Consider the following 14590-nt stretch of genomic DNA (forward strand, 5'->3'; position numbering starts at 1 on the left):
GCAGCAGCTGCCTCCACGATTCGCTTGCACTGTGCATTCTCACCGCTCTCGTACACGCGTTCTTTTATACTAGCCGAAGCTGGCGGTTGCTGTCTTGCGACGCTACGCTTCTGCTTTCCTTCTAGCGTAAAGTTCTGCTTTCTCACCAGTGTCGTACGCGTGTTCTTTGTAGCGGAAGCTGGCGGCTGGCGGTTGGCGACGCTGCAAGCAAAACTCCCCCAATTCGAAGATGGGGAATTTCCTGATGCGGCACAAATGGCGGCGAACTCCTTTTTAGTACAAAACACACCGATTTGAGGACCAAATGAACATATTTGCTCGAACAGATTGTAATTTCTGTCAAAAAACATGGCCGTAAGTACCCCTTAAAAAATTGCTAAAATCACCAATCGCTTCCTTTTGATCCCCTGATGCCGTTAAACCTTCTAGCGCTAAATTTTCATCAAGTGTCGAGGTCATTACTTCCGGTATGTCCAAAAACCTCGGACCCCAGCACATAAACATTGTTCCAAAAATACTGGGAAAGTATCGGAGGAGTACTTTTTAGTCGTATTTTCACTGACACCCTGGGCGGCTAGCGTCCTCATCCCGTTATCGGTTGCTTCGACGGCGATAAGAATGCGGCTGGGGGCACTTCGACGGTCACAGATCTTATCACTGGATCAGGATAATCTGTAAAGTCTTCGTCTTCGTCTTCCCTACCCAAAAACTATCGCACGATGAGCGAAGAGATATAAATATGCACAACGCGGTCTGCAATTTCAGTATCTAATCTTATACTAATGTTCGCAGCAGAAAGCTTAACGTTCCCACCGATGGAAGGCGACGTGACATTGGAAGGTCTGGATTGATGCTACCTATATCCACGACCCAGCCAACCTAGGCGGGTCTTGATGTTTCAAGAGCTTCAATACGGCTATCATAGGATAATGCAAAACTCCGCGAACCACCCACAACATCGTCCCCTGGCTTGGTTGCGGAGATACCCGCTTCGGGGCTTCTGATCGGCCCATGCCAGGAAGCCGCTCACCGCAAGAATGGTATTCAATCGGGATACTCCTGAGAGGGTTGGCTATTCAGGGATCCTCGCGTAATTAACGGTGCAGGCTGAGTCTACTGATTTCTCATTTATGAATGCACCTTCGGTCCTTCGGCCGATCTTGAAGCAGTTTGCGCTGCGACAGCGAAGGACGACAGCGACCTTTTAGAAATTATCTCGAGTCATAAAATGCGGATATGTCATCATTCTAGTTAGAAATAACAGCATCTAGATTGTTAAAAACGTATCGTGTCTAAGTATGTACCACCATAAAACCCCAATGGATACAGTATCTGTGATCATACAAGCCTATTGATTATACTTAGTTTGGTACATGCGAGGAGAGATTGCTTTCGATACAGTGCCTGTCAGGAGTCGATAACAGAAAAGAAATAAAACCATCAGAGTTTTGACATGGCAGGTTGCATTTTATTGAGATAGGCTGAAGCGACTACACTGCCTGTTTTTTTGTTAATGACCTAAGTAGAGAAACTCATTAATCAATCGTCAATTAATTGACCAAGAAAACAAACCTCGCATCGAGCGCTCATAATGCGGCCGCCCATAGCGATTGAAGTGCTGATGATACGCAAACACGACCCACTAGTGATAAGAGTGAGCGGGTACCGATGGGAATTGGTCACATCGACGTACACTGATCCAGGGGAGTGGAAGATGATGTTCATCGACTGAGTGACTCCCACTCCATTAATATTTTGTAGGAGTCCCAGAGTGACCAATGGAGTACTACAGCAGCTATGGTAGTCTGTCAGAACATCCCCAGAAGCGTCAAATCACTTCGTACTGACTTGTCAATCAAAAACGCCAGACATCCTCCATGGAGCATTCCCGCGCCATTCAACATGCCTAGGCAACTTGTGAGTAATCCCTAAATATGTCTCGTGTACGTTAACGTACTTTTTGAAACGATAACTTCTGCAATAGTCGTTGCCTCCATACGACCTTGTTTTTCGTGGCTTTCGTGGGCGCTGATGTCGATGAACTTCACTGCCTTGGCAACGGAATGACCAAAACAGTGCTCGTCACCAGCCCCGTATGCAACGAACGTGTTGAGGATGAGTTGCTTAACGTAGGGGGATACATTGCCCTGTATCTGAGATGCATCCCCACAGTCGGCCAAGTTCTTGGGGTCTACCCATACCTTGCGTGGTGGTGGATATGAGGATGTGCCGCCGTAGATGGAAGAGGATGAAGAAGAGGAAGGGGTATATGACTCATAAGTAGGAGAGGGACTGGCGTAAACGGGAGATGGCCTAGAAGACATGATTCGACTTAACAGAGACACGGTTAGTTGAACGGATTGGCACACCTTGGCAAACGAGGACCCGATATTTATCGAATGGCTTGACCCACATCAAGACTTTCGCTCGGCTATATTTAAATTAGTTTTGCTGGCGTAATGAGATCTAGGCATGTTTTGAGCAAACTTCTTGATGCGGCTTTGAACTGGTTGTCAGTGGCAGTTCTCAGATCTCCGTACCAGGTTGAGTAACACGCTAAGTGTGGAAGATCTCGTAATCCACGTGAGTTTGAATTGGAGTGCAACCAGGGATGCGGCAGTGAGTTTCCTGTGAATCCGAGAGTTAGGCCACCATCACTGGGTCAAGCCATTGGCGAAATTATATGTACGTACTGATGGATAGGGTACCCTCCAGATTTCATTGATGGTCCAGAGTCTCAGCTCAGTGTACAGCAAAAAACAGCAATTTGCAAGACACCGCCACGAGAACTTTTGGAAAATTATCTGGCAGCTGTGTACATGTTCGTCTTCAGCTTCCTAATTCTGGGGGATCCACACAGCGGATTCCCAAGTTGAAGATGCGGCCACGTTGAGGTGACGAGGACTGTGAGACCCGGCGGAAAACAGTTGAAATAAAGAACGTGTGAATCACTTGCTTGACTCCTGGACATTTTTTTCGGACCAATTCACCAAGGCTGTCCTCAAGATCCGCAGCATCGATAGATGTAGACCAACTACAGGAGTCAGGGTACTAAACGGGTACTCCAGAGAATGCAGGTTCAATGATGGTCGAGATCCTCACTGGCAGGAGACCCTAGGGACCTTAGGCTTCTTCGAGAGAGCCCGGTATTCTATGGTCAGTCATCCTCACGTCAACATCCCCCGGTTCACAGCTTCGAATTCCTTTCATCGCAAATGGCAGGGGTATCCTCCGACTCCGACTCTCTTCGGTTGCCACTGGCCAAGTGTTAGTCTTTCGACATGTACACGATTATGTTTGTGATTGGCTACCTGAAATACAAAGTGCAGACTGTACAGTGTCAACGATCAGTGAGTGCCAGGACATAACGTTTCGAAGCGACGTTAGTATCAAAACGTAAGGTAGTCAACAACTGGTCGATAGTGAATCCGTAATATGACACGACTTCCAGATAAGCTATGCACAGAAAACAGCAGACCCTCAATTGCAAGCTTTAGGTTTAATATTTCAGTTTGGAAAAGTCCGTTGATCTTGCACTGTGATTCTGATGGAGATGTTCTCCATTTAGGATCGATTGGTCGCAACTTCGGCAGGAGTATAATAGATAACCTAATCTACCCCAGCACCCTTGCAGGCATTGTAATATTGATTGACATTGAAGACGCAATTTTTTGTCAAGGTTTAACTGGTGCTGTTGTCAGTCATCAGTCAAGAGATAGCTGAATGATCTCTCTGCTTGAAATGCGGGAGTTACGGGCGCCACTTACACATGTTGAGGCGACGTCGGGGTCGAGGCTCGTCTTCAAAATGATGAGTGGACCAGGAAAGCCGCAACATCGCCCGTTCGTCAAACTTGCATATTGTGCAGCTTACTACACAGCACACACAGCTTGAACAATATCTCAAACTGACTCCCCGTCCTGCGGGGAAGCTTTAGTCACAGTCAAACGAAGTGTCATTAATCCCATTTCACAGGGTCGGAGATGAGCTCAGATGCACGAAGGGAAACAGAGGGGAACAGATGAAAATAGACTGACCGTGATGAAGGTGTCCAGAGATGTCCCCGGGCCCTTCGGTGACTGACCGCGGGGAACTGCAGGGACATTCAGAATATGGGTCCTGCTTCGCTTGCTCATGCGAGGGGAGTAAGCACAGAGTGACCTGGAGTAACTGACAAATGGCTGACGCTGCTTACAATGAATAATGATCAATGCGACGCCGCATTTCGCGCAATTTTTTTTTTGCCAAAAGTGGATGTGACTGATTGAAGGCAAACAAGATACAGCGTTATGGCTCATACCGAGACACGCGGCCGGCATATCGCAGCGTTGCATCGGTTTTGAGGGGGAAAAAAGGGTGGCATACCTCATAAACAGGGGCGGATGGAAGTTCGCGGGGACCAAGTGAGAGGTTCTGTAAGACTCGCCGTCTTTTCGACTTGAACACGAAAAAGATGTACTCGGATAGCCTCATGGGAAGATGTAAAAAAACGGTGAACCGGTCGAGCGCAAGAATTTTCAGGGATCTGGAGGGCTTGCATGCCCGCTTGCACTTAGACAAAAAGGTGACGCAGGTTAACTAGTAGTCTCCTCTAGGGCCAGTACTAGGTACGTTAGATAACCCGTTAAGGCAACCATTATTTCTGGCATTTTCAATGCTAAGGTAGTTGGCTAACAAATTGGGCAAAAATTGGAGGTGACGCGCGTCGTGTCCTCCAAGTACGCGTCCTCATTGAAAGCCTAATTCAAACCACCACAAGTACAACATGGAAACGTCATTTGCATTAACTGGCAAGGGCTACGTGATCGTAGCTGCCGACACTACCGCAGCCCGATCCATTGTCAAGATGCAGATCGACCAAGACAAAATCAAGGAGCTCAGTCCTCATCTTCTCATGGCGTACTCGGGTGAACCAGGTCAGCACAAACCTGATATGACCACTTCAATGTTTTTGAAAATGCAAACTTGACACAGGTGATACCGTCCAGTTTGCCGAATACGTCGAGCGCAATATTCGTCTGTACCAAATTCGTAATCTGTATCCTCTTCGCCCAGCCGCAGCCGCATCCTGGATCCGCCGTTCATTAGCGGAATCTCTGAGATCACGAAACCCGTACTCAGTGAACCTGCTGCTAGGCGGATATGACACGTCCTCGCACACACCGAACTTGTATTGGATTGATTACTTGGGGACAGTGGTGGAAGTACCATTTGCTGCGCATGGATATGGTAGTTACTTCGCCCTGAGTTTGCTTGACCGGTACGTTGGTCCTTATTGTGATTGTGATGCTTTATCTCGGTCCCCCAGTCCCTTCTTTCTTATTACTTGATGAAACGGTGTGCTGACCACTTCTATTTAGTTACCATGATCCAGAAGCATCCCTGGAAGAGGGTCTTGCTAATCTGAAACGTTGCATCGATGAGGTGGCGAAGCGTCTGGTGGTCAATCCAGGCAAATACAAGGTCAAAGTAGTTGACAAAGACGGTATTCGAGAAGTCGAGATATAATATCCCCCCTGGCAATGTGTACTGTAATGTGCTACCGCCATCTCCTTCTGTCCCTGTATATTTCTATTTCCATCTCTACAACTCAAACCAGAAAGACACTACCCTCTACTCGGTCCCCTCCAATGATACGCTCCGTCTTCTTCTCGCATGTAAGTATCTTTCGAATGCGTGAAAGTACACCTTCGTACTGTACCACATCCTGGGGAAACATAATGATTTGGACTGCTTTCTCGATATCCGACCTTCGAATTCTAGAGCCCCAAATACTCTCACAGTAGGTATCCACAAGCCTCACCCTCTCCAGGCTCGCCATTCTATTGACACAAAAGACCGCCGCCACAGACCCTGCACTCAGGAACGTTGCCTGACCTAAGTACAGAGTGCGAAGACCGGGAATCTCTGGGAGTAGTGGCATCACTGAATTGTCCGAATCAACGGAGAAAGTGATGTTAGTGACCGTGATATCCTGAACGTTTGACCAGGTGCCGAATATTCTACACAGGCGGCTTGCTATGGGCGCGACGATCTTGAATCTTCCCGTCAGACTTCTTCACCCAACATTTTTAGAATGCACGCACTGCGGTGGAAAAGTGGTGATCAGGGTCAGGTCCGGTCCACCGAAATACGCGGGGACTAGAGAATACAATTTCGGCAGCAACATTGTATTAGGGCGATGCACCTCTGGGAAGACATCCACATTATTTACTCACTTGGCAACAGACAGTGCCTCTTCGAACACATGGTGGCTTGTATCCCGTGAGTATGAATGGAGTCTCAGACAAAGAACCTCCAATGGGATCTGCTTCTGCCCTTGCCCCAGTCTCTCAGCACGATCGCGACACCTGCACAACGCCTCGCGAAGATGCTGCCAGACGTCTGATCTCGTAAACTTGCCTGTTAGATCGACTGTCACTGAGCGCAGCACCACCCCCGCGTTCTCCCCCATCTGTGCAAAAAGCCTTAGTTGCTCTGGAGAGCGAAAGTACAAGTTCCTATAAAGCCATTCCACGCCGGCGTTGTGGAACTGGTGGTTGACACACAGGATGTTGCTTGGGACGGATCCAAAGGAGAGTGCGTATGCAATTATGAGGAGTAAGATCTCACGCGGCAGATCGTCTAGAGTCGCATGCATTGGGACTTTCAGAGGGTACGTTCAGGCTGAATGAAACGAATGAACGGTGAGCCTATCGGCAATCGGATATCACCGTGTGGGAGTCTGGGAACGGAGCCTTTGAAAGGCAAAACCTTACGCGCCTCGCAGAATCAAAGTCCAGTGCTTTCATGAGTAAATTTTCATTCCGAGAAGTCATCAGCAGCTTAAAGTTACGGCCGCTCATCTTGTCCCTGGTAGATAACCCCAGTTGCACCTGTGTGCCCAAATTCGGTAATCTGATAAAAAAAAGTGTAATTTTCCTAGTGTATTCTGAGACCACAAAACATGTGAAATCGCGAAATCAATCACTATCTAGCTCAACCTACAAATCACAGAGTCAATAAAAAAAACACCGAAAAATACTACAGTGTGACTTACTACATTGGCCATTTTGCCCTTTGCCCGTGTCGCTGCGGCCCGTGTAGAGGACCGCCCTGACGGCGCGAAACTCAATGTGCCTTGTCCCGACGACGACGCCTTCCCTTTCGTACCTGTCTTCTTCGCAAGTGTTTTCTTTGCGGGTTGACTAGAGTTGGGCAGTTTTAGCATGTATGGTATGGAGTCAGAACATGGCCGGAACCAACCTCAATACTGCAGCACGATTTGTCTTCTTGGTAACTTTTGGTGGTGCTTCGTCTTCCTCCTCATCGTCATCTTCATCTAATTCCACGACTTCCTCAGATTCACTCTGCATTAATTTCAGTCAGCGCTCCGTGTACCATATCATAATTTGTAAACTCACAGCAACAGCCTTCTTTCCTCTCCCTTTCTTTGCTGGTGCAGCCTTTTTCGCGGGTGCAGCCTTCTTCTTTTTCGGAGGGGGCACGGGTTCGTCAAAATCTGACCCGTCATCTTCCCCGCCATCGACTTCCATGAGCATCGAGTCGGCGTCGGAGTCCGCTTGGGCGGAGGCTTTTTCTTTGCTCTACATATGGTATGAGGTGCAAGTTTCACGGGGTGGGTGGGGCCAACGTCGAACGCACCTTTCCCTTGGCTGTTTTCCCCATCCTTGCTTTTTCTAGGTACTCATGGTTGTGCTGCTCCTTAAGTTTGACGAGCTACATAAAGCAGCTTGGATTCAATAAAAAATCAAAAGGAAGCCTAGAACCCACAACGTCATCTAGCTCTTCCTCGTCTACCTCTCCATTCTCCTGTACGCCTTTCATGAGCGCGCGTAGAGCATTCGAGACATGTCTACATGAGCTCACAATATTAGCACAATGAATCGAAGTAGGACAAAGAGAGTGATGACATCATTAGGCCTCTGATGAAAACACCCCGAAAACGCAAAACAACACTCACGTCTGTATAGCCCACCCATCATCCTTTTCTACAAACATCCTAATTGCCTCATTCATACCCGCTTCACCGAGGACCTGCAGCTCTTGCGCCGCCAAATACTCTTGTACCAATGTTTGCACGCGAACTTTCGCCAATTTTTCGCTCGTCGTAAGGTCTGGATCGTCAATGGATAGTTCGGGCTGGTCCGCAGAGGTCGCGGTACGGGAGGCAGCGGAGCGGGCTTTGGATCGGTGGAAAGAGAGCACGTCGCGTGGGTTTGCAATTCTCCCAGTGAATTCTTGTCCGAATCGGATGGGATTGGACATTGCGGGGACGTTAGTGGTGTCGACCTACAATAGTAGTATCAGTATGGGTGCGGTCTGCATATTCTGTATCACATTATGTAGAAGGATGGATCAACGGACCTTGAGCCGTACAAGCGGCAGCATACGTGGGAGCTCCTCTTCGCCTTCTTCCACCGCGTGCGCATTGCGCTCGTCCCATAACTGGTTCGCTTGGTCAATGAGAGCGTTTACCTAGATCGCGCAGTGAGTCCGTAACCTACACGCCAGGCCCAAGTGAAAACGAAAAAGGGACGCACCCTTGCTCTCAAAAACTTCCCAACAGCAATTTGGTCGCTCACATCGAACCCCTCTTCCTCTGCCGCCTCCGCGAGAAAGATGTCGCCCAACATAAACGGACGTACGGTACGCAAAGGAAGAGGTTTAAGTTCAAATTCTTTGTTATGGATTTGGAGCAGGGCAACGTGCCTTTGTCACAAAATTCATTGTGTTCGAGAACCAAAGACACATCAGATACGGAAGGTGATGGTGAGATGGTGAGTCAAAAGAAATCTGGGAAGCTGACACTCACTTCTCCAATCCCTCGCCTTCGCCCAAACTTGTAGCTACACTCGACCCGGGCTGCGTGATATGGTATGGACGGCCAGCGACAGGCTCAGGCACGATACGGCAGTCGTGCTCATGGCCCCAGACGACGAGGTCGATACAGTCGTCGAAGAGGCCTTCTGGTACAGCTGGAGTTGGAGGGTGGGGAACACTACCGATGGTATTGATTATTAGTTCGAGGAACGGAAGAGTGCAGGGAAACGAATACGCAAGAGTAAAGACGTGCGAAATGATGAACTAGGTAGGATGCATGGGCAGGGGACAATATTCGCGTACCGGTTTTGGTGCACCACAAGGACGTTAAACCAATCTTCCTTGTCACTAGGCATGTACATCCGCACACGATTGCTGCGGAGTTCAAAGTGCATGCGTGCATCTTTGACATTGCCAACTCCATACAGTCCAAGGCGGGTTTGACCCTTGCGAAGGAGAACGGGGCGGATAGATATACCTTAGAAACGAAGGTGAGGAAAACAAACATCAGCGTCGAGTCACCGCACACGTAGAACATGAGCATACCTGAATCACTTTCTACAGGGTTCGGGTTTGACGCGCTGGATAGTGGGAGGTCGAACTTGCCCATGTAGTTTATAAGTCCCGATACAGAGAGTACATCGAGCGCACATAGAGCACCTTCCTGTTAAATGTAAATCAGTGCTCACACGTGAGAGGCGAAGGATAGGATAAGCGCAAAGGTAACGAGGGAGGACTAGGTTCTGAGTGATAAGGATCTATGGGAAGGAATATGGCTTACAGGCCCAGCACCTTGTGGATCATCGTGGTTACCGTGAATGCTGAAGACGGGAATGGCAACATTGAGATTTGAGTCTTCGTAGTTAACCGCTGGGAAGCTGAAGGCCATGATCATTCGTTCAAGGAGATCAAGAAAATTCGAACGCACCTGTATCCTTCTGCTCGCCCGTCATCTGGATTGCTAAGAAGCTCAAGTTGAACAGGCTTGTCACCAAATGTGTACTCCCGGAGAAGAGCCATAACCTGGTATAAGCAGTCGCGTGACGGGCGGTTTTCATGAAATAGATCGCCGCCGAGTAAAATCATATCGACCTGTAGACATTTTCAGGAAAAGAGATGAAATTATGAGGGATAACACGGACATCGTGCTTGACAGCGAGCTGAAGAATTTCCTTGAATGTGTTAATAGAGTCCTGACCACGAATTGGGTCACGCTCAAGATATCCAATGTGATTGTCTGTTGCAACCAATATCTTTATGATGTCCTCCTGGTCTGGCTCAACGCTGTGAGTGAATGAGCGGGCTATACTACTAATGAGACGAGCGTACAGGAGCTGCGGATTGTCGGCGGTGGTGCCTCGTTATCTGACATGGTGTAAAGGATGAAGTCGTTGAAATGCCGACGTCTGCGTCAGGTGTGTATGTATCGTGTCAGTCGACGAGAACAACACGCAAGTAAAGCAGTTGGACGCGTCGCGTCGCGTGGTTTGTCACGCCGTCACGACGCTGCTTGACTTTAGCCCCTGAGCATTTATCGCACTCGGCACCAGCCCTCGACTCGCTTACACCCGAGCGCTGTATTGCCAGATTGGCTAAAATCGGCTTTCTTGGGTGGAAAGAATTCTCCCCTATGCATTTTTTTCATACAAGTGCCTAACTGATCTCATCCCACAAAACCCTCTCTACTGTGTAGAGTCTGGAATATAGTGGACTAGAAAGACCTAAGGTCTCATTTTACAGGCGATAATGTTAACATCAAGGCCCTAAAGGTTCGGCGTCGTCTATGTCCGAGGATATATGATGTGAACTGTTGTCGCATTCGCAACTCCCTCCCCCTTCACGCTCAGCCACCGTCCCAATCGATGCTCCTGTCCTAATCCCACAACTAATAATGCAGGTTGAACTGAACTCTTGGTGGGAGGCAGTTGCTCTTTTTCTCTCCAAGAAGCATTATCCAATGCGCCTTTGGGTAAGACGAGAAGTTGCAGGGAGTTGACAACACCGGGCGCTGGTATTGAGCCAACCAGTGAAAACGATCTGAGTTTTTGGTCGAGCTTCCAAAACCGCACTTCACCATCCCACGAGCCTTGGAGTTGAACTGAGTAACGTCGCTGTTTATGACAATGAAAAGGAATGGACTTACCGGAAACAAACATGTCGGAATAGCGTAGTGATGCCATAGCCGTTATCCAGCGGGGTGTTCGTACAAGTCCCTCGGTTGAGGATTGTATTTCGTGGAACCCATGGCACAGTGTCTGTGTGTAAACAGGTTTTTTCTTTTGTGTGTTCCAAAGACATATCGAGCTTCAGGCGGTATTCAGTGGTATAATTCACAGGATGCCGAGCAACATACCCAGTATCTCCCCCGCTCACAAACGTAGTTTCATCAATCATTGCGACACACTCGATACTCCCTTCCGCATATTTTCTCTCCTTCATCCTTTCCTTACCTTTATTTGATTTTGGACCATCAATCTCCACCCCATTCACATGTTCCTCATCTTCGTGGCCTTCGAACACACCTCCTTCAAGCAATTCCCGTATTGCACTTTTTCCACCGCCACGAAAGACTAGCTGACTCTCATCTGCAATTTTCCAGAATCGAATCGTTCGATCTCTTGCTCCAGCAGTGACAGCAGTCTCTCCTCGGAGCGCATCAAGGCAGAGGATACTATCTTGGTGTCCAAATAGCGTTTCTACATATCCCATTACTGAGAGATCGAATAGCTTGACAGTCCGATCAAATGAGCCAGTGTACAATTGTTGTGTACCTTTCCGGAATGCAACGCTCTAGAGGATACAAATACTACGTCAGCATTGTATACATTATGCACATAAGACATACACACTGAAACCGAATCCTTGTGTCCCCCAAAACCTTTTACCCATTCATCCTTCTCTACATCCCACACGCCCACTCTCCGATCTTTAGATCCACTGGCGAGGTATCGACCATCACTACTTACGGCGAGAGAGAGGATCTCGTCCGTGTGTCCTTGAATATCTTGAGGGAGCGCCTTCTCTTTGCCTTTGGAAACGCGCTGTTTATAGAACGTCGCAATCTTTTTCCCAGACTGCAGAGACCACTTATTGATGGTTCCCTCTTTCCCTGACGTGTATAGAAACTTGGCATCATCCGATGCAACCGCAGAAGTAACAGAGAAACGGTGACCTCTGCATCGTAGGGGTGACGTTGAGGTAAAATCATACTGTCAAAAACTACGTCAGTCAGACTATCACCGAAGACAAAAATACAAACAAAGTCTGCCACGAATAAGTGAACTTTGCCAGAATGCTCCAGGACATCTTGTCGCAGTCGTTCTGATATTAGCTCTCTGTCGATTTCAGCAGCATCGAATTCTCCCTCAGCTGATATCCATAACATTGAGCAAACTCAGGACACAAATTCAGTCCAACTATACTCACCTAGACCATCCTTCACACTTTCCAGGTAGAGCTTCGCCAATCGTAATCGTTTTTCCGCAGGGGTTTCATCTTCATCTTCATCACCGCTGGTCTCGGGCTGGACATCCGCGCGCAAGTCGATGTCATCTATTCCGCCATCCTCCGAATCGGTTCTGTCCGAGTTCAATTCTTCATCTACGGCTCCCCTCACCCCCCTCCTTGCGCTTGCATTGGTAAGTTTTGTGTCCTGAGAACTAGATTTGCCCTTGCGAAGGATTTTCTTTGCTCCCCTAGCTCCCTCGGCCGTGCTGACGGACCGCTTCCGCTTCCTATTTTTTGTCGACGCGAAGAAAGAGTCTGGCATAATCTTGTCTTGCAGATTGAGCTTCCTACATACTGTTGCCCAACCAAAAAAATCTGGAAGCGGAATGTGCCGGGTCACGTGAGACTGAACGTCTGACCTGCTTACCATATATGGGTCTCCAACTCCACTCTCTCAGTAGCCCCAAAGTAGTCCTGTAAGAAAAGTCCGATGATTCAGGCGCCTGTAAGGTTCAGATCTTTATCGTCCTTTCATCTACCGGCACACTCTTGGGCAAGAACCACCATGCGATCTCTCACTGTCGATTCTCTCAACCCTGCCGTTCGCAACGTGCAGTATGCCGTGCGCGGCGAGCTGGCAATAAAGGCAGAGGAATATCGTGTCGTGCTTAAGGAGAAGGGTCAGAACAGCGGTCTGCCATTTGATCGAGTTATCTCTTCGAACATCGGAAACCCCCAACAGAAGGGGCTTGACCAACCTCCCATTACCTTTAATCGGCAGGTTAGCTTTATTTTATATCCGCCTCAAAGTTTCAGAGGTGCCGAAAGTATTTCTCACAACTGTAATAGGTTGCTGCACTCATGGAGTGGCCACAGCTGAGCCAACTTGCACCCAATGCGTTTCCACAAGATGTCATTGCCCGTGCGAAGGAATTGTACGACGAAATTGGCTCCATCGGTGCATATTCGCATTCCCAGGGTGTCCCGTTCATTCGTCAGAATGTCGCGAAATTTATTCAGGGTGAGTAGCTAAATCAGTGCCATCAGGTCTGACGGCAACGTTACTGGACCTTTTATTCACCACGTGCCAAGTCGATCCGTCCAGCCGAGTTCTGTTGATTTCTCGAGGAAGTCACAACTCGCATTGGTTTGGATCAGTGTATCTAACATTCTGCACTCGCGAGAGGGCGCCTTACTATGAGTCGTGATACTCTCAGGGTTGAATGTTTCTTTTTACCTAACTGATGCGTAATCACAGAACGCGATGGTCATCCATCCTCACCAGACAACATCTTCCTGACGGGCGGCGCTTCCGCGGGCGTTTCGCTTCTGATCTCTTTGCTTATATCGGAACAGCACAAATCTGGTGTCCTCATCCCGATCCCGCAGTACCCTTTATATACAGCGACACTAGCACAATTTTCGGGCGTGCCGATTCCGTATCATCTTGATGAGGCACATGAGTGGTCGACGTCAATTGACGAAATCAAGGCTGCACTCAAAAAGGCAAAAGAAGATGGTGCTGACCCCAAAGCACTTGTTATCATTAACCCTGGAAATCCAACGGGCGCATTGTTAAGGGACGAGACACAGAGGGAGGTGGTGAATTTATGCGCAGAGCATGGACTTGTGCTCCTCGCGGATGAAGTCTACCAGAGTAACCTGCACCGTGCAGCCGAATATCCATTCACGTCATTCAAGAAGGTCGTCTGCGACCTGGGCTCGCCAGTTCCACTGGTGTCCTTCCATAGCATCAGCAAAGGTGTAACAGGGGAATGTGGGCGGCGTGGTGGTTACTTCGAGTGCCATAACATCCCTGATGACGTCCGCGCAATGATGTACAAAATGGTGAGCGTTGGCCTTTGCCCTCCGCTCCAGGGGCAAATTTGTGTAGACTCCCTTGTGAGACCCCCCAAGGATGGCGATGAAAGCTACGCGTTGTGGAAAGAGGAGACAACGCGAATCCACAAGGTACTTGCACAGCGCACCAAGCTCATGGGAGAGCGCCTAAACAACCTACCTGGTGTCTCATGCGTTGATTCCCCCGGAGCATTATACCTTTACCCCAAGATCGCGCTCTCAGAAAAAGCGATCGCTGCCGCACAGACTGCTGGCAAGGAACCAGATGCATTCTATGCACTCGCGCTTCTAGATGCAACGGGCATTTGCGTCGTGCCGGGCAGTGGATTTGGGCAGAAGGAAGGAGAGTACCATTACCGCCTTACCTGCTTGTGTCCTGGCGTGGACGAATATGTCGGGAAGTTAGAAAAGTTCCACCGCGAATTTTCCGCAAAGTACCAGTGATCTCGAACCCTGCGAC

At 48.7% G+C, this 14590-nt stretch overlaps 6 protein-coding genes across 6 annotated transcripts; 2 read left to right on the forward strand and 4 right to left on the reverse strand.

Moving 5' to 3' along the window:
- Window positions 1-1206: 1206 nt before the first annotated feature.
- Window positions 1207-2529, reverse strand: F5891DRAFT_76555 (uncharacterized protein). The gene is made up of 4 exons (XM_041373182.1): window positions 1958-2529; window positions 1849-1906; window positions 1573-1795; window positions 1207-1518 (listed from the first exon to the last, which is right to left on the reverse strand). The coding sequence occupies exons 1-4, from the start codon at window positions 2322-2324 to the stop codon at window positions 1441-1443; spliced, it is 726 nt and encodes a 241-aa protein (XP_041229146.1). The 5' UTR covers window positions 2325-2529; the 3' UTR covers window positions 1207-1440.
- Window positions 2530-4620: 2091 nt separating this feature from the next.
- Window positions 4621-5764, forward strand: F5891DRAFT_76673 (nucleophile aminohydrolase). Its single transcript, XM_041373189.1, has 3 exons — window positions 4621-4916; window positions 4975-5260; window positions 5361-5764. The coding sequence occupies exons 1-3, from the start codon at window positions 4766-4768 to the stop codon at window positions 5506-5508; spliced, it is 585 nt and encodes a 194-aa protein (XP_041229147.1). The 5' UTR covers window positions 4621-4765; the 3' UTR covers window positions 5509-5764.
- On the reverse strand, window positions 5266-6801 carry F5891DRAFT_76670 (uncharacterized protein). The gene is made up of 3 exons (XM_041373188.1): window positions 6219-6801; window positions 6087-6141; window positions 5266-6034 (listed from the first exon to the last, which is right to left on the reverse strand). The coding sequence occupies exons 1-3, from the start codon at window positions 6638-6640 to the stop codon at window positions 5591-5593; spliced, it is 921 nt and encodes a 306-aa protein (XP_041229148.1). The 5' UTR covers window positions 6641-6801; the 3' UTR covers window positions 5266-5590.
- On the reverse strand, window positions 6744-10336 carry F5891DRAFT_1141670 (Metallo-dependent phosphatase-like protein). Its single transcript, XM_041364912.1, has 16 exons — window positions 10153-10336; window positions 9966-10096; window positions 9752-9915; window positions 9605-9701; window positions 9370-9487; window positions 9127-9301; window positions 8816-9001; window positions 8544-8712; window positions 8368-8478; window positions 7964-8292; window positions 7774-7855; window positions 7645-7719; window positions 7404-7586; window positions 7246-7349; window positions 7040-7187; window positions 6744-6983 (listed from the first exon to the last, which is right to left on the reverse strand). The coding sequence occupies exons 1-16, from the start codon at window positions 10193-10195 to the stop codon at window positions 6963-6965; spliced, it is 2136 nt and encodes a 711-aa protein (XP_041229149.1). The 5' UTR covers window positions 10196-10336; the 3' UTR covers window positions 6744-6962.
- Window positions 10337-10567: 231 nt separating this feature from the next.
- Window positions 10568-12863, reverse strand: F5891DRAFT_76795 (WD40 repeat-like protein). Its single transcript, XM_041373193.1, has 7 exons — window positions 12698-12863; window positions 12250-12645; window positions 12083-12192; window positions 11673-12032; window positions 11177-11613; window positions 10967-11127; window positions 10568-10909 (listed from the first exon to the last, which is right to left on the reverse strand). The coding sequence occupies exons 2-7, from the start codon at window positions 12590-12592 to the stop codon at window positions 10605-10607; spliced, it is 1716 nt and encodes a 571-aa protein (XP_041229150.1). The 5' UTR covers window positions 12593-12645; window positions 12698-12863; the 3' UTR covers window positions 10568-10604.
- On the forward strand, window positions 12836-14574 carry F5891DRAFT_977685 (pyridoxal phosphate-dependent transferase; the record flags this gene model as incomplete). The annotated part of the gene is made up of 3 exons (XM_041376730.1): window positions 12836-13051; window positions 13120-13291; window positions 13529-14574. The coding sequence occupies 3 exons, from the start codon at window positions 12836-12838 to the stop codon at window positions 14572-14574; spliced, it is 1434 nt and encodes a 477-aa protein (XP_041229151.1).
- Window positions 14575-14590: the final 16 nt, after the last annotated feature.

This window comes from Suillus fuscotomentosus (assembly GCF_016647785.1).
Source record: "Suillus fuscotomentosus strain FC203 chromosome Unknown F5891scaffold_12, whole genome shotgun sequence".
NCBI classification, from domain to species: domain Eukaryota; kingdom Fungi; phylum Basidiomycota; class Agaricomycetes; order Boletales; family Suillaceae; genus Suillus; species Suillus fuscotomentosus.